The sequence below is a fragment of the Fundulus heteroclitus genome, chromosome 5 (assembly GCF_011125445.2).
Source record: "Fundulus heteroclitus isolate FHET01 chromosome 5, MU-UCD_Fhet_4.1, whole genome shotgun sequence".
NCBI lineage: Eukaryota > Metazoa > Chordata > Actinopteri > Cyprinodontiformes > Fundulidae > Fundulus > Fundulus heteroclitus.
In genome coordinates this window covers 2,728,478-2,754,532 of record NC_046365.1, presented here as the reverse complement: position 1 = coordinate 2,754,532, position 26,055 = coordinate 2,728,478, and the positions used below count along the sequence as shown (strand labels likewise).

At 40.3% G+C, this 26,055-nt stretch overlaps 1 protein-coding gene across 2 annotated transcripts; it reads left to right on the top strand.

Annotated features, from left to right (window-relative positions):
- The first annotated feature begins 1,998 nt into the window (after window positions 1-1,998).
- galnt7 (UDP-N-acetyl-alpha-D-galactosamine: polypeptide N-acetylgalactosaminyltransferase 7) lies at window positions 1,999-25,422 on the top strand. 2 transcript variants are annotated; one of them, XM_012852840.3, is made up of 15 exons: window positions 1,999-2,401; window positions 4,996-5,107; window positions 7,059-7,374; window positions 13,037-13,203; window positions 14,351-14,481; window positions 14,608-14,687; window positions 16,732-16,914; window positions 17,602-17,719; window positions 17,824-17,946; window positions 18,230-18,345; window positions 20,182-20,284; window positions 20,374-20,472; window positions 21,557-21,682; window positions 21,780-21,810; window positions 24,128-25,422. In XM_012852840.3, the coding sequence occupies exons 1-15, from the start codon at window positions 2,279-2,281 to the stop codon at window positions 24,232-24,234; spliced, it is 1,935 nt and encodes a 644-aa protein (XP_012708294.2). In that variant the 5' UTR covers window positions 1,999-2,278; the 3' UTR covers window positions 24,235-25,422. The 2 variants fall into 2 exon arrangements, with proteins under 2 accessions (XP_012708294.2, XP_012708293.2); XM_012852839.3 differs by lacking the exon at window positions 16,732-16,914 and adding an exon at window positions 16,306-16,488 and having other exon boundaries at window positions 2,000-2,401.
- Window positions 25,423-26,055: the final 633 nt, after the last annotated feature.

Sequence of the window (26,055 nt, the reverse complement as noted above, 5' to 3'; positions counted from 1 at the left end):
CCTGTTTATCCTGCTGCCTTGCTTCGGTTCCCCTCTGCCTTACAGAAGAACCTGCTGCCGAGCTCTGGTGGGTTCTCCCCTGAACTGTCAATTCTCTGCCGAGGTGTGGACCCTGATGCCTGTTCCTGGTTCCAAGAAGTCTCTCTCCGGTCCGTCAGCTCCTGCCAACACCATCACCCTGTTCCCGTGCAGTTCTACCTCGCTGGTTACATCACCCTCCATCCCATCAAACCTTCAATAAAGACTTTCATTTTAAGTCCCTTGTGTGTGGTTCTGGGTTCATCCATGGACAAATTAGATTTAGACAACTTTATTTGTCATTATGTATGCACAGAGTGCGTACAGAACGAAATTCCGTTTGCATACAGCTTGAGAATTACAGTAAATTACAGCAGTGATTTAACAGTAAACAATTGAAATGTAAACAATGCAGGAGAAAGAGACAGTGTGCGATCACAGTGTACAGGTGAGTATTTTTAAAAACCATTTGTATGTGCAGAAATTAATTAATTTCTCAGATTAATTTCCTTTCATTAACAAATTGATTTTGACAGCTCTAATAAAATTTTACGTGGTGAGCCACTGAAATTATCTTGGGAATAGCTAAATTAACTTATAACTCAATTATCTTTAAGAAAGAAAGATGGAGTTTAATTTGTTAAAGACCACTTGCAGAAACATAGGTCTCCTCGGAAGAGAAGTGCTGACTGCAGGCGTAAGTGCTGCCACGAAGGATTTTAAAATTTGGCCCCTCGTCTCTTCTTATTGCCGTCACCCAACGGGCTCCAGTCTCAGCATCAGCCGGGAAGTCATGAAAACTGAGATATGGAAAGTTTTTTTTGTTCGAACACTGTGGGACACTGCAGTAGCGGTTTCTCTGTGATTGTGCCATGCTTGGTGGATATGATGCTGCTGAGAGATGGACACAAGGGGAGAAAAAAATAGATTAACTATAATACTTTTTAAAACCTTTATTTAACCAGATAAACTCCCATTGAGATTAAGATCTCTTTTTTAAAGGTTGATCTGACTAAGAGGTCAGCAGCACATGTCATTACTAATACAGTATAATAACAATTTCAGGCTTCTACTTAAAATATACAGTATTTTGCACAAAAACAAAAAAAAAGTGCATTAATATAAGTGCAAATAATATTATGAAGAAAATTCATTATAATACACAGAAAATTCAGAAACAGAAGTACTGTCCAATAGACCCACGGTAATTTTTTTTAGGAATGAACAAAAAGATTAAAATGGAATAAGATCTTTTTAATTCAGTGACTGCAATAATATATATAACACGTCACCATAATCAAGTAAAGGGAACAATGTAGCAGATAAATGTCTCTTTTTTCACTCAGTGAACAAGATTTATTTCTATAATAGCAAAGCTACAGTAATAATTTTATAACATCTACATCAGATTAATGACAGGTAAAGTAAGCTAACAAGCTGCTCCATGTTAGCTTTGATCTTCATGTTACTGTCCCAATCCAAGCATCTTTATAACAGCAATGATCGCTACCAATACTAAGGAAAATAAAGATAGTCAATAAGACACGTTTAATATTGTGCTCTCAGTCTTACTTAATGAAATCACGCTGATTACTGATAGGTAAAAGTTTGGTAAGGTAAGCTAACAAGCTGCTGCATGTTAGCTTAATCTACATGTTACTGTCCCGATCAAAGCATCTATATAACAGCAATGATCGCTACAAATACTAAGGAAAATAAAGATAGTCAATGCGACACATTGTGGTCTCAGTCTTACCTTATGAAATCGCGCTGATTATCAGTGAAACACCTCTTCACCTCCCGAATTTTCTATGTAAAAGCATGTAGCCGGAAGTAAAGATACCCTGCTCCGCTTCAAAACGGAAGTTGAGTGACGTCATGTGAAAAGGGTCTATTAGCGGTGGCCCTGGTCCGCCTGTCCCGGGCTCCGACAGAAATACTCCCATCATCATCATCATCATCATCATTATGAGGGCAGGCGGCAGGAACCTTTAGAGGACAGAGTTGTTCCACCGGAACAGTCGGTCTGGGTACCAGAACAGAAAGGAGATAAATACAGGAAACAAGAACCTGCCCGAGAACCCCGCGGAGCACACAGAACAGTGACAACGACGAGTCGTCTCCGCTGAGCTAATATTTATTTTATTGCCAGCAGACACAGAGCTGCTGGTTAGCCACTGTCAGCCGGTGGCAGCGCGCGCATCAGGAGCAGCTAGCTTAGCTTAGCTGCTGGAGAGGGAACGAGGGAACAGCTTCCAGGATGAGGCTGAAAGTGGGATTCCTACTGCGGAGCTTGCTGGTCATCGGGACGTTTCTGGCTTTGGTGGTACTCTGGTCGTCTCTGTCTCCAAAGCCCAACGACGAGAACCCCTTCGCGAGAAGGGTAAGAAGCTAAACTGTAGCGAAAGAGGGATGGTTGCCTCATAGCAAGCAATGCATGCGGAGTTGACGCGGTGCGGATTTATGTGTCCTAGTTAGCTGTGTGTGTGGTCTGAACGAGTAGGACCGTGTTTCCTCGCTGTACTGTTGCTGGGAGCCATTTGTAGCCTGCAGCCCTGGAATGACAGGCGCTGGGATCTCCAGGTGCATCCCTCCAACGATCCAGGATCCACATCCGTACATGTCAGCACGTTTACGGATCCTCAACAGGCGGAAGTGAGCTGGCCTTCAGAAGAAATTACTATCAGCTATATCTATCTATCTATATATAAAGAACATAAAACTGCAGGTAGACATTCACAGAAAATATTTTTATAGCATAGTAGTCAGATTATCAAGCTTTCGCGTCATGAAATCTTAATGTAAAATACGAAATCAGTCAATATGACAGATGAATGAAGAGGGAATAATAATCAGATGGAGCCTCCATCTGATTATTATTATTCATTATTATCTGAGCTACTGAGCCTAATATATCAAGCTAGACCTCTAAACTGGTGACAGTACACAATTTCAAGCTCCTTAATATCTTTTAGAAAAGGTATTTGTGAACAGTTAATAAAATAATTATAATCGTGCTAAGATCAAAGAAACCTAATTTTACCTTCAATTTAAATAGTCACCATAACCTAATATATAACTGGTGTCTATCTATCTATCTATCTATCTATCTATCTATCTATCTATCTATCTATCTATCTATCTATCTATCTATCTATCTAGTCACAGTTGTCAAACTATCAGTGTCTGCAGACATTGATACCAAACCTTTAGGATATATTATTTGGTCATCTATTACATTTCATGAGCCAGGCATTTATAAGGCTTGCCAATAATATGAATGGCCAGTTAGAAGGACGTTTGAAGCCCACGCCTGATGTAGATCTTTGTGGACGAGATGCTAAAGCTCAGGGATGGTGTTGGAGACACCATCATTATTTAAAAGAAATGGTAACAATAATGTTCAACACATTATATCATAATGTTGTGTTTTATTAGGGTTGTGCTGCCTTAATTTTTTTAAGTTACAAAACTCTCATTGAAATGGGGTTTTGTTGAAACTCCATGAAGTTGTTTTTTTTCTTGAAGCTGCTGATTTCCTAATTTCAATATTCCTTGGGTTGAAACCAACAACTCAGAAGTGCTGATTTAGAAGAGACGTCTAAAAAAAGATCTGAGCAGGGCATCTCAGAAGAAAGAGAGACTGTGGCCCTTCCATTTCTGGTGGTGTTGAAATGAATGGTTGCTTAGCTATATGGAAGGTAGTGCAAAGATCCTTTTGTAGAGTAGGCCATAAATGTAAGACCAGCAGCCTAGCTAAAGTTTCCGTCCTCTTCTCTAAGGCCTCTGACCTTTCAATTTTCTCTACTGTGTCCAGTTGATTTATTTCAAATGATTGTTTGACGTAGGATTTTTCTAATTCAGCATCAGTTACGCTAGCTATGTGCGTGAGGAATGCCTTCGAGGCACACCCTTTTATTTCTGCCGCCTGTAGAGCCACGTCTCGGTAACACCTGTTTTTTGAAGGGTGTGTGTAGAGGGAAAAAAAAGTCTGATCTGCACTAAACTAGATGGGTGTGTTTAGTGCTGTATCCCTTCGCCACCTTGTCTCACGTGTAGCTATAGCAACAAGAAACCTGTTGGGCTGTCCCTCACTGACGCTGGAATGGTTGAATGCATAACACGGAGCAGTCTGGTGCAGTCTTTAATAATTGCCATGTATTTAGCTCCATCCATGTTACCATGATGTCTGACCTGTTGAGGAAACGTAACCTCATAGCATGGTGTTCATGGGCGGCTCTAGACAGGGGCCTACAGGGCAACTGGTTCTGGCCCCTTTGCTTACTAAATCGATTTTTTTAAATATGACAGGTGCTCTCACAGAAACCAAAACTGATTTGCCCCTTGGAATATCATTTTGTACCTTTTTACAATTTTACCTTAACAATGATTTTAAAACGAAAGTGGGTCAGTTTTAGCCCATTGAGATGGGAACACAGTTGGTCTTCTCTATCAGGGCTCAGAAACCTGCAGTTCCAGAGCTGCAGGTTGCTGTTTGGCTTTGTGACTCACCTAACATATCAAACAATGAAATATTTCCAAGTTTTCGTTTCACTCTTTTGTACTGTGCCCCCATGAAAAACTACTAGCCCCTCCCTGGCTCCCCTGCTAGATATGGTCTAGAACCGCCACTGATGATGCTGTCATCATCATGCTTAAATGAGCAACAAGCAAACATTCCTTAATAGAGAAATATATTATTTGTTATAATTATTTATTTATTACTTTTATGTTTATTTGTTGAGGGTGTTGAGGGCCAGTTGCAGATGTTCCTAGGACCACTTCTGACTCTTTATTTTTTCACCCATGTCTCTCTTCAGATCAGTCAGACTTGTCTCTATGTTGTTTGGTCATTGTCAAAAATATTCACCACACTATAACAAATGCTGGTAACCGTGCAGTGAAACAGGTTATGTATTCACTAGACCAGGTCTGCATTTTTTTTGATCTCCCCATGTTGTATATTGTTTTAAACAGGATGACGGTGCGCTCCCCAAAGGGGACCTGGCGGATCAGTTTAAACCTGTGGTGCCCTGGCCCCGTGTGGAAGGTGTAGAAGTTGACCTGAACTCTATCCGACAGAAGCATGGTGAGACCCAACGTTCCTCCTATTTCCCTTTTCAACATTTAAAAAAAAATCAGCTCTGGGAAGAATGTTCTCAGAATCCCGAATTCATAATGCATCACACATGTTGGACCGGTTCCAGTTTCTTGACAAGTGTTCAGACTGAACCTATTAAGTTTATTTGGATCAGTAAATGTATGATTCTATTAGAGTTTTAGCTGTAGTTTAAAGGAGCAATAAGAAAAATGTAATCATTTTAGATAGAAAGAACTGAAGGTATTTTTTTAGATGGACTATGGTATGACGTCACACACCATTCCTCTGTGTTGTTGGTTCTCCAGTCTCTTGTTTACATAGCCGTGCCGGCAGCACATGCAGGTACGTGCATGTGAACAGATGCCACTCAGGTCTTAGCCCCTCCCTGCCCACAAAATCCCACTGCAAGGCGCAACATGGGGGAGAGCAGGCCCATCGGATCAAAACCTTCTCTTGCTAACAGTAAACAAAGTTATGAGTTCTTAGTCTGAAAGGTGATGCTGTTCTGCGGTGTATTTATCCTTTGTGAGTATGCGCATACGAGCCAATGGGTGAGACACGTTCCTTCTTTGTCACTCTTAGATGATTCAGCTCATAAAATAAATTTTAAGTCCATTCATTCATTCATTCATTCATTCATTCATTCATTCATTCATTCATTCATTTATTCATTCATTAATGTAATATGTGAAAAGGTAACAGACTGGAAGTTCCACCCATGCGCTAACTGGCATTGAATCATTTACATCAGTGTGAAGGATTGTTTTGGCCGCCTTATTTACACAATTAAATAATTCAGCTGCACCGGAGAGTTTTTAAAGTTTAAGGCCAGAGCATCCCAATCAGCATTACTTCCACACTTTAACTACACAACTCCAAAACCTTTATTTCTTTGAGCCATTTAAATGTGGACTTGCTGGTGTGCTTTGGGTTATTGTCCTGCTACATAACTACTACAATACATGACCTTAAGCTACTTTTGCTTGGATATTCTGCTTCTAGATGTTCAGATGGAGAACAGGATTTATAGGTTCCATCAATACAGTCATTTCTCCAGGTCCTGAATGTACTCTGACCTTAACTTAGGAGTCTTATGTCTGCGGTACTTTAGATGTTGTTCTTGGTTCTCTTGTGATCTCCTGGAGGAGTCGTGGAGGTGCTCTTGGAGTAATTTTGATAGGTTGGTCTTTCCTGGGAAGGCTCACCACGGTTCTATGTTGTCTCCAGTTGTGGATCATGTCTCTCATTCACTACAGTCCCAATGCCTAAGAAATGGCTTCATGACTTTTTTCAGACTGATGGATATCATTGAGTCAGGGTGGTGGGTGGGTCGCTGTTACATTTTCTTATGGGATCAGGTCGGTTTGGTCTTGGCAATCGGACTCGGAGTGCCAAAGAATATCAGTAGCAGCTACCATGACTGCTGTGTTGTAATAAGATGGAGCAGTAAGCATAGGAATGAAATCCTGCTGGTGTTTCTCACCAACAGACCCAGTTTTGTTTTGTAATCCCAGATTAGACAACCTTAAAGGATCAACGGATGCGGCACAGAACCAGACTTCAGAAGGAAACATGTAATTACAGCATCAGTGAGTTGACTGAAGTTTTTACAGGAAAGTCTGCAAATACGAAGACATCCCCGTCCATCTGCAGTGATTCAGTTAGCATTTACCCAGGATGCCTAGTTCAGGTGTGGAAGTGAAAACCACATACAGTACTGTATGTAACCCCACTGGCCTTGCTTGTGAGTTAAAATCGAAACAGGCCATTAAGGGCCAGTAAAAACAACAAAGTTCACAATGGATGATCAATGGATGATCCTAGCTTTAGAAGTAACTTGGATTTAGTAAGGAATTTAGGGATGTTGGACAATCGTTAAGGCAACATTCAGGTGTTGCATTCTTTATATAATCCTTTGATTTCTGTCTGCTACCTCCAGGAGGAGTCAATCTTCATGGCCAGGAGCAGCAGCCAAACCAGAAGCAGGTCATCCAGCAGCAGTATGTGACATTCAGACCTCACACACATGCCTACAACAGCCCTGTGCTCAAAAAGGGGATCCTGGGAAACTTTGAGCCTAAGGAACCTGAACCTCCAGGAGTCCCTAATGGTCCTGGGGAGGGAGCCAAGCCATTTGTCTTGGGTCCAGAGTACAAAGACTCCGTCCAAGCTTCCATTAAGGAGTTTGGTTTCAACATGGTGGCTAGTGACATGATCTCATTGGACCGAACCATCAGTGATTTACGCCATGAAGAGTGAGTACCGCTGCTTACACCCACTGCACTGAACTTTGATTTCCTGTAATCTGTAAAGGTGGAACGTTTTCTAGTTCACGATTCAAAATGCATATTTTATGCTGTCCATCTTCATTTATTATTTATTAGTGCTGTTTTTTTAAGCACAGATTAGACAAGGCAAGTTTATTTATAAAGCACTTTCAGTAACAAGATGATTCAAAGTGCTGTACATGAACATAAAAACATTAGAGGGAAATATTACATAGGGAAAGAAAAACATTACATGAACCTAGGAATAAGCTAAGTAAATCCTTTACCAGACTTCTTTCATACATTAACAAACATATATAGAAAGCATAAAATCACAGTACTTAATTGTTTCTATTCGTAATAAGAAATAAGAAAGGTAAATCCTAACTTTTCTAAAGTTACAACTAGAATAAATTCTTTACTTTCACTAGAACAAGCTTCATCACTAACATTTATAGCTTAATAGTTTCTATCCATACATTAACACAATCCTTAAACAGCAATAAGCAATATTTCACCAATAGGTGGTGGTTATACACTGTCTGTAGACCAAAACAAAACCCAGCCTCTCCTTTCCCTTTCGCCCGTCGCCTTCTATGCGCATATATATGTAAAGGACAAAAACCCAGCAAAACAGCATCACCTTTAGGAGTGGCAGTTCCATTGAAGAAGTAAGTAACTCATAACTTTATAAAGCTGTTAGTAAGAGAACATTTTGATCTGCCAGGGTGCGCTCCACAATGTTGCTCCAACACTGCACTGTTCTGACGGTGGCGTTTTAGGGCAGGGAGGGGCTGAGCCCTGAGTGGCAGCTGTTCACATGCACGTACACACGTGTACATGCACTGTCCGGCCCCGGCTATGTAAACAACAGACTGGAGAACAATGCCGAGAGCTGTGGTGTGACGTCATACCATAGTCCAGGGATTCCCAAAGTGTGGGGGTACGTAAGCTGCAAACTGTAATGGCGGTCTGATCGTGTTTTTTTTCCCCCACACCATAAAGACGTGTAAATAAACATCTCCTTTGTAAAGATTAAAATCAAAAACTGTAAATTGAATCAATAAACAAAATGTATTGTAATGATCTGTATTAGACTTTATTGCTAAGTGCTGTTGCACACTTACTGTTTCTTTAAATTAGGTTGTTTTGGGTTTATACCTGAAGAAATGTGTGGCTTCCAGGGGGAGAAGTGGTGGTTCGGGGACTGGCAGGGTGAAAGCTGTCCCATTCTGTTCGTCATAAAATAAAGTGTTAGCAGCAAGACCTCGGTCTGTTGCTTAACGGAACGTTACAGTATTCACACGAAAATGTATTGATTTAAAAGAAATCTTCTTCTACGCTTCATTTTAAGATGAAATATCCGCATTGTGCTGTATATGCACGCATGGCTTGTGGTCTCTGCTTCAATTATTCTCGCAAATATGCTAATTTCGCTGAAATCAGGGAAACTGTCATGCAGCTCTAATGTCAAAGTTAGTGATAAAGAGAGAGAGAGGAATTGGAGGCAACAGAGGAGAGAATCGCAACGGATCCGGGAGAAGAAAATGAGCAAGAATCAGAAAATGTCTCTTTCTCTCTCCTGACTTTATGTCGTTTACGTCAGCAGAGAAAAAAATTTAATTCGGGCCGAAAGGTTTATTTACGAGATTAAATTGAGTGGTTGTCTCTATCGATCGCGCAGCGCCTACAAGCAGCGCTGGACATGGTGCCGTGACTCTGAGCTGGTGACAAGCACTGATGCCCATGACACGTCCACACCGCTGTAGCCTCCGCTGCTGCTGCAAGGGGGTAGACGCGGTTTCTTGACTAGGTTCACGCACAGAGCTGTAATACTTTTCATTGTGTTTCAGATAGGCGCAGTTAATTTTAAAGATGCGGTTTTAGAGCATGTTCAGACACAAACAGGCAAACCAGAGGTGGGGCTGCAGGAAGCAGAGGTGTGTTGCTAAGGGCGTGTTTACCTGCTGGGTGTAACGGATGTGAAACAATCAGAAAATAACGTGTTGTTTCTCTGATTAATAACATCTTTGTGGAGCGCTCTGTTATTATTACTCTGTGCTGTTCTACCAAAGTGTGGCTTGCTCTCTCTGTCGTCATCGGACACAAATCAAATCAAACTTCTTTATGTTTGTATTTTGCGGCGTAAATTGTGAGTCGGTCTCAGCTTTAGAAGCTGGTACATGAAATGAAGTGAGAACACACACAGGTAAATCATTAGAGTTTAGTCCGTGAATCCACCTGCTTCAGAGACGTTTCAGGTTGTGGAGGTGTGACTGATCTTTCTCTGGCTCCTGCTATGGATGTTGTTTGTGTCTTTTTTGCAGTTTTCTTTATTTTCATGACTATGAAAATTGTACATTCACACTGAAGGCATCAAAACTATGAATTAACACATGTGGAATTATATACTTAACAAAAAAGTGTGAAACAACTGAAAATATGTCTTATATTCTAGGTTCTTCAAAGTAGCCACCTTTTGCTTTGATTACTGCTTCGTTAGTGTAGGTCTGTGAGCTGTGGCAGATAGCCATCGCAGCCAAAGTCATTGATGGTGATAAACATTATCAGGCAGTTCAGCAGCGCTCTGTTCCAGGTCACAGATGTCACAGAGCGACACAGGAAAGCCAGATCCTGATAACAGCGTTTGTTTTGGGCAGGCAGACTCTTGTTTTTCTGCCTTAGAGTCTCGTTAGTTCTTCTCAGTTCAGGCAGGCTTGACACATGCTGAAACAGCTGCCGATGTTTTCAGAATTTTTCGATACTCCAGGTAACAGCCAGCTCCAAAAAGTAGAAATCCTGTTATTATAAATACATTTTTGAACACATTTTTAATGTCCTCGACTGACAAAATGGACAGACACATGATCCTCCTCCCACCATGTCCTGCCAAGGCACAAGGGCTCTCTTTTACCCATTCTTCTTGTTAAGAAAATTTTATCAATTGCATTGAGAGTCCAGCTGACCAGATCCATAATTTACTAATTGGAGGAAATGTAAAAAGAGGCTCCAAAAAGATTGATAGATGCAGAAGCAAGGGAGATACGTGTAGGGAGAGGAGAGGAGAGGAGAGGAGAGGAGAGGAGAGGAGAGGAGAGGAGAAGGGAAGAAAAAACGTCTGCCTTCACCAAGAGAAGGAAGAGGAAAAAAAATGATTATAATTTTTGTTCACATGAAGATGTATGTTGAAGCTGTTTCTCTCATAACATCGTTACTGCTAGTGTAAGGTCAAAGGTCGGACGCTAATCTACACTCACCGTGTAAATTTGTGGAAGATCAGTGGAAACTCAACAGGACCACATGATTCACACATTTCACTGTTTATAGTACAGAGTGTTTGTTTGCTGGATTAGGTGTTTAGAACAGTAGCACGCAGGCGCTTTGTGTCAGTAATATATTTGGTATCTGGAAATAAATAAATTCAGCATAAAGGTTTTTAGAAGGAACAGAGGTGGCTAGGAGGTGAAGTCATTAAGAAACAGCTACTAAGTTGCTTTGTTAACCAAACATCAGACATAGCCCAAAAGAAACTTTCTCAATACAACCTTGTTTAGTAGCTGGATAAACTCATTAACTGGGTCAGTGTTTGCTATGAACCCAAAGCAGAAAGACAAACCCTTTTAACTTTTTCAAAAGTTTTCATTTATCAGAGGTCACATTGTTATGGATCCATTCACCCATATTATCATCACACTCCATGTTTTCCTGATATCGGGCAGCCCTACTCGGAGTTCATCGTTTCCTATATTTCTTAAGAGTCAACCCATCCAAACATGGGCAAGAAATTTAATCCATGGAAATAGGAGGTATAATAAAATCCTTAATGAAATGCAAAAGTATTTAAGAGTTTTATGATTTCTCTGTTTACTGTACCAAAGTACTGTAACTACAGAGTAGAATCCCCAACGTGCTATGGTTGAGTACATGGGTACGAAAAGCTTTATGAGTGCAAAAAGGGAGGTTTACCACTCCTTCCTGCTCTGTTGGTTCTCTATAGATGCAACACAAAACGCAGTTTTTCTTGTTTGGGATTTTACACAAACAACCTTTGGTGTTTCATTGCAACATCAGGGAAGTCAGGAATTTCCTCTTGGGCCAAGAACACCATAAGTGAAAGCACCCCAGCCATCACCTGCTTGAGCAACCACAGTGAAGTTGTAGTTGGCGGCCGTTCTGCAACAGCTCAGGGAGGTTAGAAACCGGGTTGTTCTACTGGAGCGACAGTGGAAAAACGCCAACAAAGGTGCGTTATAGCTGGCCCTGGAGGTTATAAGTTAGGTCAAATAATCATCAGTAATTACTGTTACTGGGCTGACGTAGTAGAAATTCTTGTAATTCTTGAATCTTCTCATCCTTAAACATCATTTGTTCAAAGGCAGTTGTCCAAAATTATATGTCTTGTGCTGTTTTTCAAATGTTAAATGAATACAGAGCGCTTCAGATTCCAACCCTCCCATACACCATTGTTACACTCAACTACTTCTGGCAGCGACACCAACCATGTGGTGATTCATGCGGCGTCTGTCAACTTGACAAGTAGAGCAACAAACTGGGTTGCAACACATATCCTCACAACATTGCAACATTTGTCCATATTTTGGATTTGATTCCAGTTTTTTCTCAATCTTTCAGCGAAACACATTCGAGTCCAAATTAATCCCATTTCCTCAAACCTCAATTAAGTAAATAGCAACGTAATATTTGAAAGACGGCAAACAAAAGCCACACGCATGATGCTGTTAGGGTTTGTATGAAGCTTTTAATGACATTTTTGAGGAGCAATTTAAGATGAAATCCAAACTTCTATTGGTTTAAACTAAACGGTTTATTGAAACTGATTATTATAGCCAGTTCAAACCTTTTTTACATGTGACCTTCACGCTTGCCAAACCAGTTACTTAAAATCCAAATCTGTCCAAATTCTATTCATATCCAAAGGCAGAGCGAGTTTTTTTTGCAGAGGATTCATGTAAAGCATTTGGACCTATCCAAGTGCTTTACATGAAAATAAAGGAAAAGGGGAGAGAAAAGGACAATAGAACAAGAAATACATAAAAATATTGTTCATAAGATTTAACCCTTACATAAAAAGACTACTATAAATGCCAAATGAATAGCTAAGACATGATAAGAAATAAACGTGTAATCAGTCCATTTTCTGCCAAAACAATGCAGTCAAACAGATTTGGTCCAGTTACACACAGTCTAATTCTAATACACTGTTGGGTACTATATCCAATCTACTTGGTCAGCTATAATCACATTGTAAATGTTACCAAATTAGTTGGATACAGACCTGTTGGTACTGTATGTTGAGTTTGCTTCCAATAGCAGGAGGCGGTTCCCTGAGGTCCACTACTCTTCCAGGTGTGGAGGTTCTGGTTCAAACTGTACAAAACAAAAGTCTGCTTTTCATGTACAAAATCAAGCTCTGGGAAAATAACATGTTTTAATCAGGATTATTCCTTAGAAGTGTATTTTTTCGCCTTGCTCTTGCTGTAAAGTGTTGTGTTGCACAGACGACCATAATGATCCCGGCAACTCTTTAAATGTTCTTGTGGAGGCCGACGTGTCAACAGTAAGTGATTGTAAAGCAGAATATCCTTCTGACTCCAACTGACCTGGCATTCGATCTGTTTCTGCTCTCCAGGTGTAAGTACTGGCATTACGATGATAGGCTGCTGACTTCTAGTGTCATAATAGTATTCCATAACGAGGGCTGGTCCACACTGATGAGAACAGTGCACAGTGTCATCAAGAGGACGCCCAGGAGATATCTGGCTGAGATTGTCCTAATAGATGACTTCAGTAACAAAGGTGGGTCTGCTTTTATTTCACAAGTATATAGAAAAAGACATTACAGTATCATAGTAAATGTACTGGCAGACTGTACATTTACACAGATTTAAATTTCATCTCTGATAACATGAATCCAATGTGAACCATGTATTATCTGATCAACTAAATGTCATTTATTGTTAAATGAACCAGTCAGGGCAGGAAGCAATATAAAAAATCAATTCTTCCTGTTATCATCTACAAGTCCAAAGGGGTTGGGATCTACTCTTGGCAAAGCTTACTTCTTCCTCCTAATTCAGAACAGTCCACAGAGAATAAATGGTTGACCATTTAAGGAACAGAAAGTTCAAGAATGGTTCAAAGTGCTGCTGCTGCGGCTCAGAGGCTTTGTGCAGGTTCAGGCCTCCCAAGAAAGAGTTCAAAGTTCAGAGGACATGCTCTTAATGCGGACTAAGTCGTTGTTGATAGAGAATTCAGAGCCTCAGTTATCAGACATAAATAAACTAGTTCACTTTTTTCCCAACATCAAGCAATCTCAACAGTTGTTAAATATGGGAGGATGGCATTATTATTTCCTCTGTCCATTCTCTCTCTCTCTCTTTCTGTCCCTTCCTTTTCACATTCTGTGTATCATAGCCTAATCCACACAAAGCTGCTCTCTCTTTCTTGGACGGATAGCCTGAATAATAGTGGCTGTTGGTGCCGGGTGTCAAACACCTGCACTTTCCTCTTTTCTAAACTTACATGTGAGAAAAAGAGTGAAATGGAGCAGTGTGTCCAGATTTCTCACCAGACCGATCCACTAATGTTCCTTCTCTCTGCTGTCCCCGCATGCTGAGGTCTGGACTAGTTGGCCAGAGCCCGTGACCACGCAGAACCACAAACACAGGCATAATTTACAAGCTCCGACACCTCGGCTGTAAACTGTTCACCATTGCCAGAGTGACATGCATTCATTAGTGTGACTAAAGCCGAGTTAGATCCAAAGTTAACAGAGGGTTTTGCCACTCGCATGTGCCAAACTCTGTCCAACTCTATTTGTAATGTCTTCTTATTTTGGCATTTTAATGTAATGTAATTACAATTGGATAACCTCATATAGTCATAACTTTATTGCAATAATTTGCCCCTTGTAAAATGCTCCATCTATACTCTCTGCTTGTAGTCCATCTGAAGGAGCGTCTGGAGGAGTACATTAAGCAATGGAACGGGCTTGTTAAACTCTTCAGAAATGATAAACGAGAGGGACTGATACAGGCGAGGAGCATCGGAGCTCATAAGGCAACTACAGGACAGGTATCAGTTGGCTGTTTCCCTTTAGCAGGATTTAATTTTTTTATTTTAGATTGTGAACAAGCTAACAGAGCGATGATGCTCCAAGAACGGAAGCATGTATTGACAGGTTTTGCTGCTGAATTGCAGGTCCTGATCTACTTGGATGCTCATTGTGAGGTTGGAATCAACTGGTATGCTCCTCTTGTTGGACCAATTTCAAAAGACAGGTCAGTTATGCTCATGTTCTTACCGCTTTCTCTAATAATGAAAGGGTTCTGTTAGCAGTTTTACTCAAAATGATAGCTCAACAAGGGTCTAATCTATAATTTGTTTTTATTTTAGTGGCATTATCCAATGTATGCATTTATTTATTACCCTGCTTTGAATCAAGTATTTGAATGAGAAAAGCTGATGTTGGTCATGTTCAGAAGTGATGAAGCACTGAAGACCACTGACAGGTCACCAGAGGAGAACTGGTGGTTCTCTTCTGAAGCAGCTCTGCTCTTGCCTTCATTGAAAAACTGTTGTGTTGACTGTACAGTCTACCTGAGGTACAGGAAGAACCAGGGTTAATGTTAAGCTTAGAACCCTCATCAAGGTGGGGAGAACTACGATCTACAAGCGCTGTTCAAAAATCATCCAAGTTTTATTTATCAGAATAGTTCAATAATTCAGTTAGAAAAGTAAAATTCCTACCTTACGTAGTAATATGTTTCACATGTTTTCATGATAAGTTTGAGGATTTATTGCTTCCATCTAATGAAAACCCAGAATTCAGTGTCTCAGAAAGTAGCCTGCCTCAGCAGTGTGGTGGGAGGGGTCCAGCCTGTGGTTCTGCCGAGGTGTTGAGGAAGCACAGCTTCAGCTCCTCTAGTTTTCCTCTTGTGCGGCCCATAGTGTCTCTGTGGGGTTCAGGTCAGCACAGTGATACTGGGGTCTTTATAGCAGGGATTGGTACCTTTTGGCAGTTTGCACCAGTACCAAGTCCTGCTGGAAAATGAAATCAGCATCTCCCTAAAGCTGGTCAGCAGGAGGAAGCATGAAGGTTGGTAGATGGCTGCGTTGGCTGTGGTTAAAACCCAGTGAACCAACACCAGCAGGCATGGATCCCAAACCATCACTAACTGTGGAAACCTCCCACTGGACCTCCAGCCACATAGATTATGTGCTTCTCCACTCTTCCTTAACAGTCTAAGACCATGTTTTCCAAATAAGAACCAGCATTTTTATTTCACGTATGAGGGGACTTTGAAACTCTGAGTTGCTGTCTTTTTGCCCCTCAGTCCTGGTAAGATGCTGCTGACATCATCTCTGTTTAACAAAAAGATTTAACACAAGCAAGCCAACAGTTGTAGCCAGTTTCCTGGATCTGTGATTGTGGTACCTGTTGATGCTCTGCAGTCCAAGCCACTTGACTTTAGTAATGTCCTTTTGTGCTTACCCACCTTGTGTAGGGTGACTGTTGAATAACTGTCAGATTAGTAGTCCTCCCCGTTGTTTAGGCAACATTACATTTCTTAGGTACTATTCCTTTTTTAATGGTCTGATATAATACTTAGAGTTTTAGAGAAGCTGAATTTTGGGTCTTCATTATCTGAAATTCAATTTCCTCACAGCTGCCTGGTATGACACTCAGAAAACTAAACCTGCAAGTAACTCATCTATTACATGTTTACTTTTTGAATTATTGAAATCAAGTTTTTAATGATGTTCTAATTTATCGAGATGTTCATTGTTGAAGTATATTAGCAATGCTACTCAGAGTAATTAGACTACTGTATATATGACTTTATGCAGCGTGACATGCCCATACAAAGGTTTGTGTATGTGTGTGTCTACATGTAGGACAGTTTGCACTGTACCGCTGATAGATTATATAGATGGTAATGAGTACACTATGGAGCCCCAGCAGGGTGGCGATGAGGACGGCCTGGCTAGAGGAGCATGGGATTGGAGCCTGCTCTGGAAGAGAGTTCCACTTAGCCAGAAAGAGAAGGCCAAGAGAAAATATACCACCGAACCATACCGGTACATATACAAAGCATGTTAAAACTCACTCCTGATCTTTTTCTGTCTCCATCTCCCATTCCTTGATCCCCCGCCCTTCTTGTTCTGTACTGTCCTGACCATGTCTCGGTTGGCGTCATCCACCCCACCCCACATATTTGTGTTGTGTCACTTTGCTGTGTGTTTCCTCCTCCCTATACGATGTTTCCCCATTTCGTTCCCCCCGTGTGTCCTGTATGCATGTCCCCACCTCCATTCTGTCAGAACTGTTTGTACGGTGCCTCTGATTGACTCCATCCATGGCCAGAGGTTCAACATCGAGCCCCAAGGCGGAGGAGACGAGAACGGTTTTGCTAGAGGAGCCTGGGATTGGAGCATGCTCTGGAAGAGAGTTCCGCTTGGAGACAGGGAAAAAAATCTGAGAAAAACAGTAACTGAGCCATATAGGTACCAGTGCCTCCTGACTCACCTGGACTGGGATAAATGGCCGTATTTCTTATGATATATTCTACATTACAATTGGCTTTGGTTTCAAAAATATTACACAAGTGCATCTAATGTATTGTATATCATAACTAACTATGTAAAAGTCATAACTAACCTACTAAAAAAGACTGTTTCCAGCTGGCTGGGGTTGACTCACCTCTATCCACTAGCTGTCCTTCCTGCAGTGGTTTATCTGTTTCTACTTCATTGTTTAGCTGGACTAATCTGTCCTGAGTGTAAAACTCTTCATTTGCCTATCTTTTTTAACTTGGCCCACATTAAATACACAAGTCTAAAGGGCAGAAGCATTATGTTAGCACTGTCTTCCTGTGGGTCTTAATCTAAAGTCTGGGATGGCTTTGGGACATTTCTTCTGCTTAACGGTAAAGTTTCGGGTGAAAGTGTTGCTTGGCCTGAGACATTAGCACCTCTGATGCCTTCCTCAGTTATCATGTGTCATCAGGGGACTGTGTGCTTGCTGGTCGTTTCTCTGTTCATCTCACACTTGATTCCATAACTTCTGACTGTCAATGCTTGTTTTGAAAACACAACTAGTTTTTAAAGCTGACTTATTTTTAGCATGACGCACCTGTAACATGTTACTGTTTCTTACACGACTGCTTGTCATGTGTGGTTTTGTCCCTGTAGGTCTCCAGCAATGGCCGGAGGTCTCTTTGCTATAGAGCGAGACTTCTTCTTTGAGCTGGGTCTGTATGACCCTGGACTACAGATATGGGGAGGAGAGAATTTTGAAATATCATACAAGGTCTGTTATTTAGATTACTCTATGGCGTTATATGCTGAGAGTTGTCTTTCTGACTACTGAATATGTTTTTTTTTTTTTTTTATTATTCCTGGATGTACATGTAGATCTGGCAGTGTGGGGGCCAATTGCTCTTTGTACCATGTTCTCGCGTTGGTCATATCTACAGACTTCAGGGCTGGCAGGGAAACCCCCCACCTGCACATGTTGGATCCTCGCCCACTCTAAAGGTAGGACAACAGATGACACGCCTCACACATCAATGCTGAAGTTAGCTACCAGCCAGAAGAGGGCCACTACACATGCTGCTTATAGTGCCTTGAAAGTATTTGTACTCTTTGAACATTCCAACAGGATTCAGCCACCACTACTTCCAATGGGTTTGTTGGGTTTTCACGTTCACTAGAATCAGAGCTGATATTCATGTTGTCTGGCAAATAATGGTTTATATCATGGAGCATTGTGTTTCACTGACTGACACTAACTGGGTTCATGCTTTTGTGTGAATAACAGAACTACGTTCGTGTGGTGGAGGTATGGTGGGATGATTATAAGGACTACTTCTACGCCAGCCGCCCTGAAACTCTGACTCTAGCCTATGGGGACATAAGTGATCTGAAACGTTTCAGGTACAGAAAAGTTTCATAACATAACACCTAATGTATACACACTTTGTTTTTGCTATCACTTTTGTACCAATCAAAAGCTGCTCTTCGTCCTGTTGGACACCATCCCGCTTATGCTGGTCTGCTTCGTCCAGCTCAGACACTAATTTGTGTTCATCTTTTTTGTGTCAGCACCTAGCCTGAGGATATGTTTCTTAATGTTTTGGTCTTTATAACAAAACACTTATACCTAGCTAAAACTTAATTTATTTGTTTACATAACTCAAAACATATTTTTAAAAGGGGCTGTTGGTCAAAGAAAAAAAAAAAACGGATCAGGAACGAAGCACCAAAAACAGATTGATTTTTTTTTCTTCTCCATGTCTTCAAAAGGTTTCCCCTATGGTTCCATTTTGCTTTACAGCAGAAATGTAATACTTTGAACTAATCCATCTTGGTTTGTGTGTGGCATGTGGAGAAATCTACATCTATAATTCTGATAAACGAATCTCAGCGCACTTCACAAGAATGTAAACAAACCTTGAATTATTTAAAATGTTGCTATATTACTAGGGCTGCAACACATCAGAAACTTTAGCAGTGGCCATAAATTAGTAAATATCGGGTTGATAATATCAAGTAAGAAAAATGCCCCCGATCTTCTTTCCTCTCTTTCTCATCTGATCTTCTGTCACCTTTAGCATTTCGGACAATGTTATTTATATCCAGATATGAGCAGCCTGCTGCTGGGAGACTCTAAGTGGCTCAATATTACCTTAGCATGTAAAATGCAAGCTCATAATTCTTGGAATATATTAGACAACTATTATTGAACTCCAAACAGGCATGTGCATTATGCACATTGCACCCACTGGTATTGAGATGACAATATATTCACAACATATAGTGGAGCCCCATACATTATGTTACAAACACAAACGTCTATGTATTTTATTTGGATTTTATGTGATAAACATTAAATAGTATTGCATAATTCTAAGTGAAAGGAAAATATTTTGTTTTCAAATTCCTTAACTGCTATAAAAATCTGAAATGTGAAGCAAACATGTATTTAGCTCCCTGAAACTTTGTAGAACCATCTTTAGCTGCAATTGGAGCTGCAATCCTTTGGGAGCCGTCTTTGTCTGGGACATCCATGCAGACGTATGCGTTGGTCTAAACTATTGTATTATGAAGCACAGCATCGATCACCATGTTTCACTGTGGGGATGTTCAGAGTTAGTTTGCCAGAACAATGTAACAACATATGGAAATGTTTAAAGGTATGAATATTTCTGCAAGGTTCACTGTGCAAATTATAGTCTGTCCAAGCTTGTATTCAAAATATATTATAACTCCAGACCTGCAAACTGGAAGGAAACAGCTCTAAAATGTGTCGCCATGATTTGATTTATCCTGTTGGCCAGATTATTTGTCGATCTCCATCTATCATATTAGACTGATAATGAAACTCTGACTGAGCCAGACTGCATCCGTTTGATCTGATCAAAATGTGGCTAATGTAAGGATAGCTGTTGTTATCCTTTGCAAGAAGCGCATCACTACTTCCACCTTAAAAGGGTTTGCTAGTCCTAAAGAAAACAAGAACATGTGCTGGATAATTTTTCTCAGCAGGTCAGTACAGACGGTTTCTCATTTTGATTCAGGTTTTCATTGTTTACAGCGGATGGGGAAATATGATGATAATCTGGCTCTGGTATATATTTATCCAGACAAAAAGGAACATCTGTGGTTTCAAAATGATTGTTTTGTTTATGAGAGGTTGCGCTTTGAATATTGTTGACTCGTACAGTGAAGGCTGGAAGTTTTGAACTGTGTGTTTTACCAAACTTTTTTCAGGGAGGAGCATCGATGCAAAAGTTTCAAATGGTTCATGGAGGAAATAGCTTATGACATCCCAGCGCACTACCCTCTTCCTCCTAAAAATGTTGAATGGGGGGAGGTAAGCAGTCAAACACATGCCGTGTTATATCCCTGCTGTCTGTGTTCTGCTACTCGTGACGATGACTTCCTCCGTTTCTCTGTGTTCAGATTCGAGGCTTTGAGACCAGCTACTGCATTGACAGCATGGGGCACACCAATGGAGGGAATGTGGAAATTGGCCCCTGCCACAGGATGGGGGGGAACCAGGTAACACTCAGTGCCTCATGGGAAACTAAGCTGGAACTGTTCAACTGTTGATGTTTTTAAATGTAAAAGTTCTCGTGAGCAGAGCCCAGTTACACTTATCCACGATGGAAACAGGTGAGGAAAGAAGAAAGCCACCATTTTAGTTCAGAAGAGCTCCAGATATCATTATTTACCAAGAAGGTGCTCAGTTATTTGGAGTTTCAGACTGAATCTATGGTCCAAAGTTAATTAAAAGCGCTTTTGACAATAATAATAGACGTTCACTGTTAAAAGAAGTGGTGGTGCTAGGGAACAGCTGCGTTGCCTAGTAACAAGATGAACCTAGATTTTATGATGTTACAGCATAGAACAAGAACTTTAAATGTTCACATTAAGAGACAGAAGGAAGTGCAAATATTTCTTGGAAAGATTCTGTTTTCTGAATAATACACATTCATAATAATATGAAATGTATAAAGTAGTTTATCTGCATCTCTCTGGGACTGGATGCTTCTAACTTCTCTCATACAGCACATATAAAGTTAGGGCTCAATGTCTTAAGTGTCATTTCTGATAAACCAGTTGGATTTGTCAGGCTTCATGGGTAAATATAGCTATCATTAATTAGATATAGTTTACTATATAGTGCCAGTTTGCAACAAGTATTATCTCAAGGCATCATTTCAATCCAATCATACAGACACATTCCAAGTCAAGTCCATTCATTCCAATCTGATCCTAGTTCTTAAACATGCTGTCCAGTTCAGCTTGTTCTTCCGATTGTTTGAGAAGACAGAGCACACTGAAGCTTAACAGGACATGTTGTCAAGCAATCTGAATGAATTCTTTGGAAGGAAGCAGTCATAGCTACAAGCCGTAAAGCCCTCCTCTAACAGAACCTTCCTCCCACAGATCCAGACGTCTCATATTGAAACAAGTTGTCATTTTTAAAAGCCTGTGTGCCAAAACAGGCAAAAATGTTCAGGCTTAGCCGCCTTAGATGGCACACAGGCTGCAGCTGTAATCATCAGGGCTCTGTGTGTGCATCTCCAGTGAATCTGGTTGATTGTGGTTATTTGCTTCATTGTCTGATCTGCTTCTGCAGTTGTTCCGCATAAATGAAGCCAACCAGTTGATGCAGTACGACCAGTGCCTGACCAGAGGAGAGAACTCAGCTGTTATCATCACACACTGTGAGAGGAACCAGAACACTGAGTGGAACTACTTCAAGGTAGTTTACTAGTAGATCACTGATAATTGTTTTTGTTTCAGCCAATAGTTGATCAGCATTCAACATTGTGTCTGTTATTTTTTTGTTCTGTTCTCAGGATCTTCATCGGTTCACTCATGTGCCAACAGGTAAATGTCTGCATAGTTTCAACTTCAACACACATTTCAAATCCTAATTCATTGGGATTATTCTGAAGACGTGTCTGCTTTCACCAGAGGAAGGAATGGGCATAGGTGGAGCATGTGGAGGCTGAGCTCAGACCATTAAAGGCTGCTGGGTGTTTTCCTGACAGGCAGCGGAGCACATTCACTTGTGATCTGTCGTTACTGAGTTAGCATTCAGCAGCAGGCGATGAGGGTCTGGGTCAGATACTCTGCCTGACTGAAATGGTTAATTACACTGAACATTGGTCTGAGCTTTCTAAATGGAACGTGTACATGATTCTAATATACCAAGTTTTTATTAAGGTGTTAAATCCAAGCAGAACTATTTTAGATTTCAATTGATCTGAGTTATTTTTTCCAGTGAAATCAATTTTTAAATGAACAGTCCAGTGCATCCACGTTAACTATAAAGTGTATTAACAGGTAGTCCAAGCAACAGTAGGGTGTTACGGATGCTGAACCTTCTGAAAACAGGACCCAAGTAAAAAACAAACTAGTTTAAGATGGAAGCCCTGTTACATTTAAAATGTTTACTGTAAAATAAGCTCCATTTTTAGTACTTTAGTATTTATGCCTGTAGAAGCTGTCAAATTCAACCATTACGCATGTGTCATGTATTAGTGTATGATCTTCCTATTCACCTCCTTATTGGGCGATGACTGTCCTAGTCTTTAAAATTAGGCATAGAGTGAAAAGTGTCTTTAAAGTCAAAGATCTGAACTTAAAAGTGTGTAATTGCATGCAGAGAAACTCCAGTATCCAGTCAACCGATTTGTCTAGAAGTTGCAGGATAGCAGCTGTCGAGGACTGGAGTTTGGCTCCTTTGGTCTGAATGATTATTTTCACATCGCATTATCCTCATCATCCCAGAATTATCCAACTTTCAGCTTGTTGAGCTTACCTGGTAACTTCATCAGCAACTTCTCTTAGACTCTTTTCTCTTTGACACTATTTTGTCAGCACTTTCAAAGTAAGAGTAGATTAGAAAAGAAGATGGAGGGCAGAGCTACCTATGAACAATACTACAGTTATTTTTATGGGATTGTCTACATCTGTCCTTTGTTTTTACTCTGTTTCCATTAAACATTAAATGTTTGCTGAAAAAGTAACGGACTAAAGGAAATGGTAGATAGTGTCAAGTAAAATTCAAGCTACTGTTATATTATAAGAGTCCCAGCATCTTTTAGTCCCACTTAGGACATTCTCCTTAACAATGTTAGTGTTGCTATCCTTTATAACATTGCCACCTACTGGTGGAGTGTAGGTATTCAAGCTTTTTGTTTTCAGAATGTCAGAACCTGTGTGAATGGACCAACACAGACATAAATTCTTAAGATGCAGTATTCCCTCATCAGTGACCAGAACCACAGCAAAAGCGCTAATTAGCAGTAGCAGTAGCACTGGTTAATTTGGGAGGATTTATTCGTAGTGGAAGTTTCAAAGCAAAAGCAGAGGAAAGCCAAGAGATGTTAAAAGTTCGACCGTGGGCCAATAAACAAACATCAAAATATACTAAGGCTTCCTTACAGCACATAATAATAATATACACTTTAGGCCTGGGCGATATGGACCAAAACTTTTATCTGGATATTTATAGGCCTAGTGCCGATATGTGGTATTTTTCTATTCATAAAATAATCATAAAATGGCATCTCTTAACCAAAGTTTTATCCCAAATGTCTCACAGGCACAGATTTGAACAAGCAGCTTAAGATAAATTTGAGAAATAACTGAAAAAGAACCTACTAGAATACATAAAAATCTAATTACAATGAAACATAGACCATCTCGATTCAAACAATATAGTCTCATCTTATATCCCTTTTTAAAAAAATCTACATTTTTAAAGTCGTGATATATTGCCCAGCCCTAGTACACTTATATCTCAGTATATCAACATCTGCTTTAAAGTACTGCGTTATTAAATTCCACCCTGTGGTAAAAACAATATGTGCCAGTGTGATGAGTCCATTATACTGTTTTGGTTAATCTTATCTCATTCATTCTAAAGATGAAAAAACAAAACAAATTGAAACTATTAAGTCCTCCCTCTAAAACCTTTACCAAAGACGACTCACTTCAATAAAACATATCTGTGTTAAAGTAGAACCTGAAAAGAGCCTTTTTCCCTCAGATCTAAATCTTCTATCTACTCAGCATCTCTACTCTAAACTTCTCTAGAATGGTGCAGAAAAAGTCCTCGATAAAAGCTTTTGATGGTCTGAATCAAAGTGAGAAACACGTGCGTGTAGTAACGCTCGTTGATGTCTGTTCTTCTCAGGTAAATGTCTGGACCGCTCCGACCTGCTTCACAAAGTGTTCATATCAGACTGTGACGTCAGCAAAAGCACTCAGAAGTGGGAGATGAACAACATTGTCGCTGTATGAAGACTTAAGGAAATCCACTGGTCGATGGGAGAAAGATGTGGTGATTTTTCTAAGGACATGACCACTAAATGTATCCAAACAGCTGGTTTTATTCTGAAGGTCTCAGCTGTGGCTATCAGCAAAAAACGCCTTTGTTAAGGTTTGTCCTGGACTCAACAGGAAGTGATGCACTCCAGGGAAGAACTGGTTGATAGACCACCAGAAACAGCTGGTCCTTACAAGGAGCTGTTGGGTTAGCATTAAACTGGCAACATGTCTCTGGCCTTTTATGGTGGTTGTGTTTACAAGCTTTTATTTCTGTTTTCTTAAAATCCTAATCTTTGCTATCACTGACCGTCCAGGAAAGTGAACACAATCAACTCTAATCATTTCACAGACATTTTTAATTCTGGTTTGCTCACTTGATGCCAAAGGCAGACCGTGTGATTGGTGAAGGACTCCGGGGTTCTGGACACTCCATGGGTTTACTGCTTGCTTATATCCAGAAAACACACTTGATAGACTTTTTGCTGGAAATATGGTGTAAAAGCAGCTGAATAATGTGATCTCATGATACAGACGAGGTAGTAGTTCATTTTTAACCATTGGCAGCTGGCTGTATTTGTTTTTTGACTCCATTGCAATGAACCTTTAACAGGCTAATCGCATTTCTCCTATATATATGTTTTTCTATGATTTGGCTAGAATATAAATCACCTTTACACTGTCTGAAGTTTCTAAGCAAAAGGAAAAAGTGAAAAAGAAAAACAGAGGTCTTCCTGAAGGAACTTCAATCTGTGGCTGTTTCTCCAAACTAAGCTTTCCAAGCACAATTTCAGTTGTTCCATGTCTGAAATGTTTATTGCCATTTATTTTTGAAAAAGTGTAAAGGTCTTGGACTGCTTGCCTTACTGGAATAACTTCAGGGGATCAGTTTACTGTGACCTGGTAATAGCCTGTGACGGGATGGGTTAATAATCGAGTCTGATATACGGTGGGGGAAATGTCTGCTTTTGTTCTAGGGCAACGAGGTGTGGGTTTATTGTTGATCATGTTTGCAACATTTTGTACAAGAGAAATGAAGTTCTTTCTAAAGAAGATGGTGTATTATATCAGAGGCCCTTAATGATGTAAATATCTAACTTATAGGAGAGATTTAATAATGTGGGCCAAACAATGGGGGAGTGATGAAATAAACAATTTTTACTACTTTGTCTCTTTTGTTGCCGTTTATGTTTGGGGCCACTTTGGGTTTAAGTGGACACACCAACAACGGTCTGAGATCGACCCAGCTCATGAATTCCAGCTTCAGTGCCAGCTTCAGCCTGGCTGGGAGGATTATGTTAAAATAAAATGATGATACTTTTTCATTCTGATATATCTATTTTGGTTGCTGTAAAACAGTGCTGATGTCTTCAATCCTTTATTTCTGTTAATCATGACGGTTTCCTGCTTCCAAATAATGTAAACTGGACATGTAGAATATAACATCAGACCAATATGTGGGCTTAATGAAAAGTATGTCGCTATTTTCAAAAGGTTCTTTTGATCTACCAAACGGGCCTCACCTGAACTCAGATTCTAAATAATTGAATATGACTGAATAATCTTGTTTATGACTGTTCAGGCAAATATGTTTTAGGGTCTCACCACCATGTGATGTTTCAAGTCTGCGCCAAATCACGCAAGTTCATCTTTCCTCAACACAAAGTTACACAGTGACCAGGCTATGATGTGGACTGAAATGGTCCGTAGATGCATATAACGATCACATAATAACCAAAACATGAATCTAATCTAGTGACAGCGGGCCGACAGAGTTACTCTTTTTGACCAGGAAGG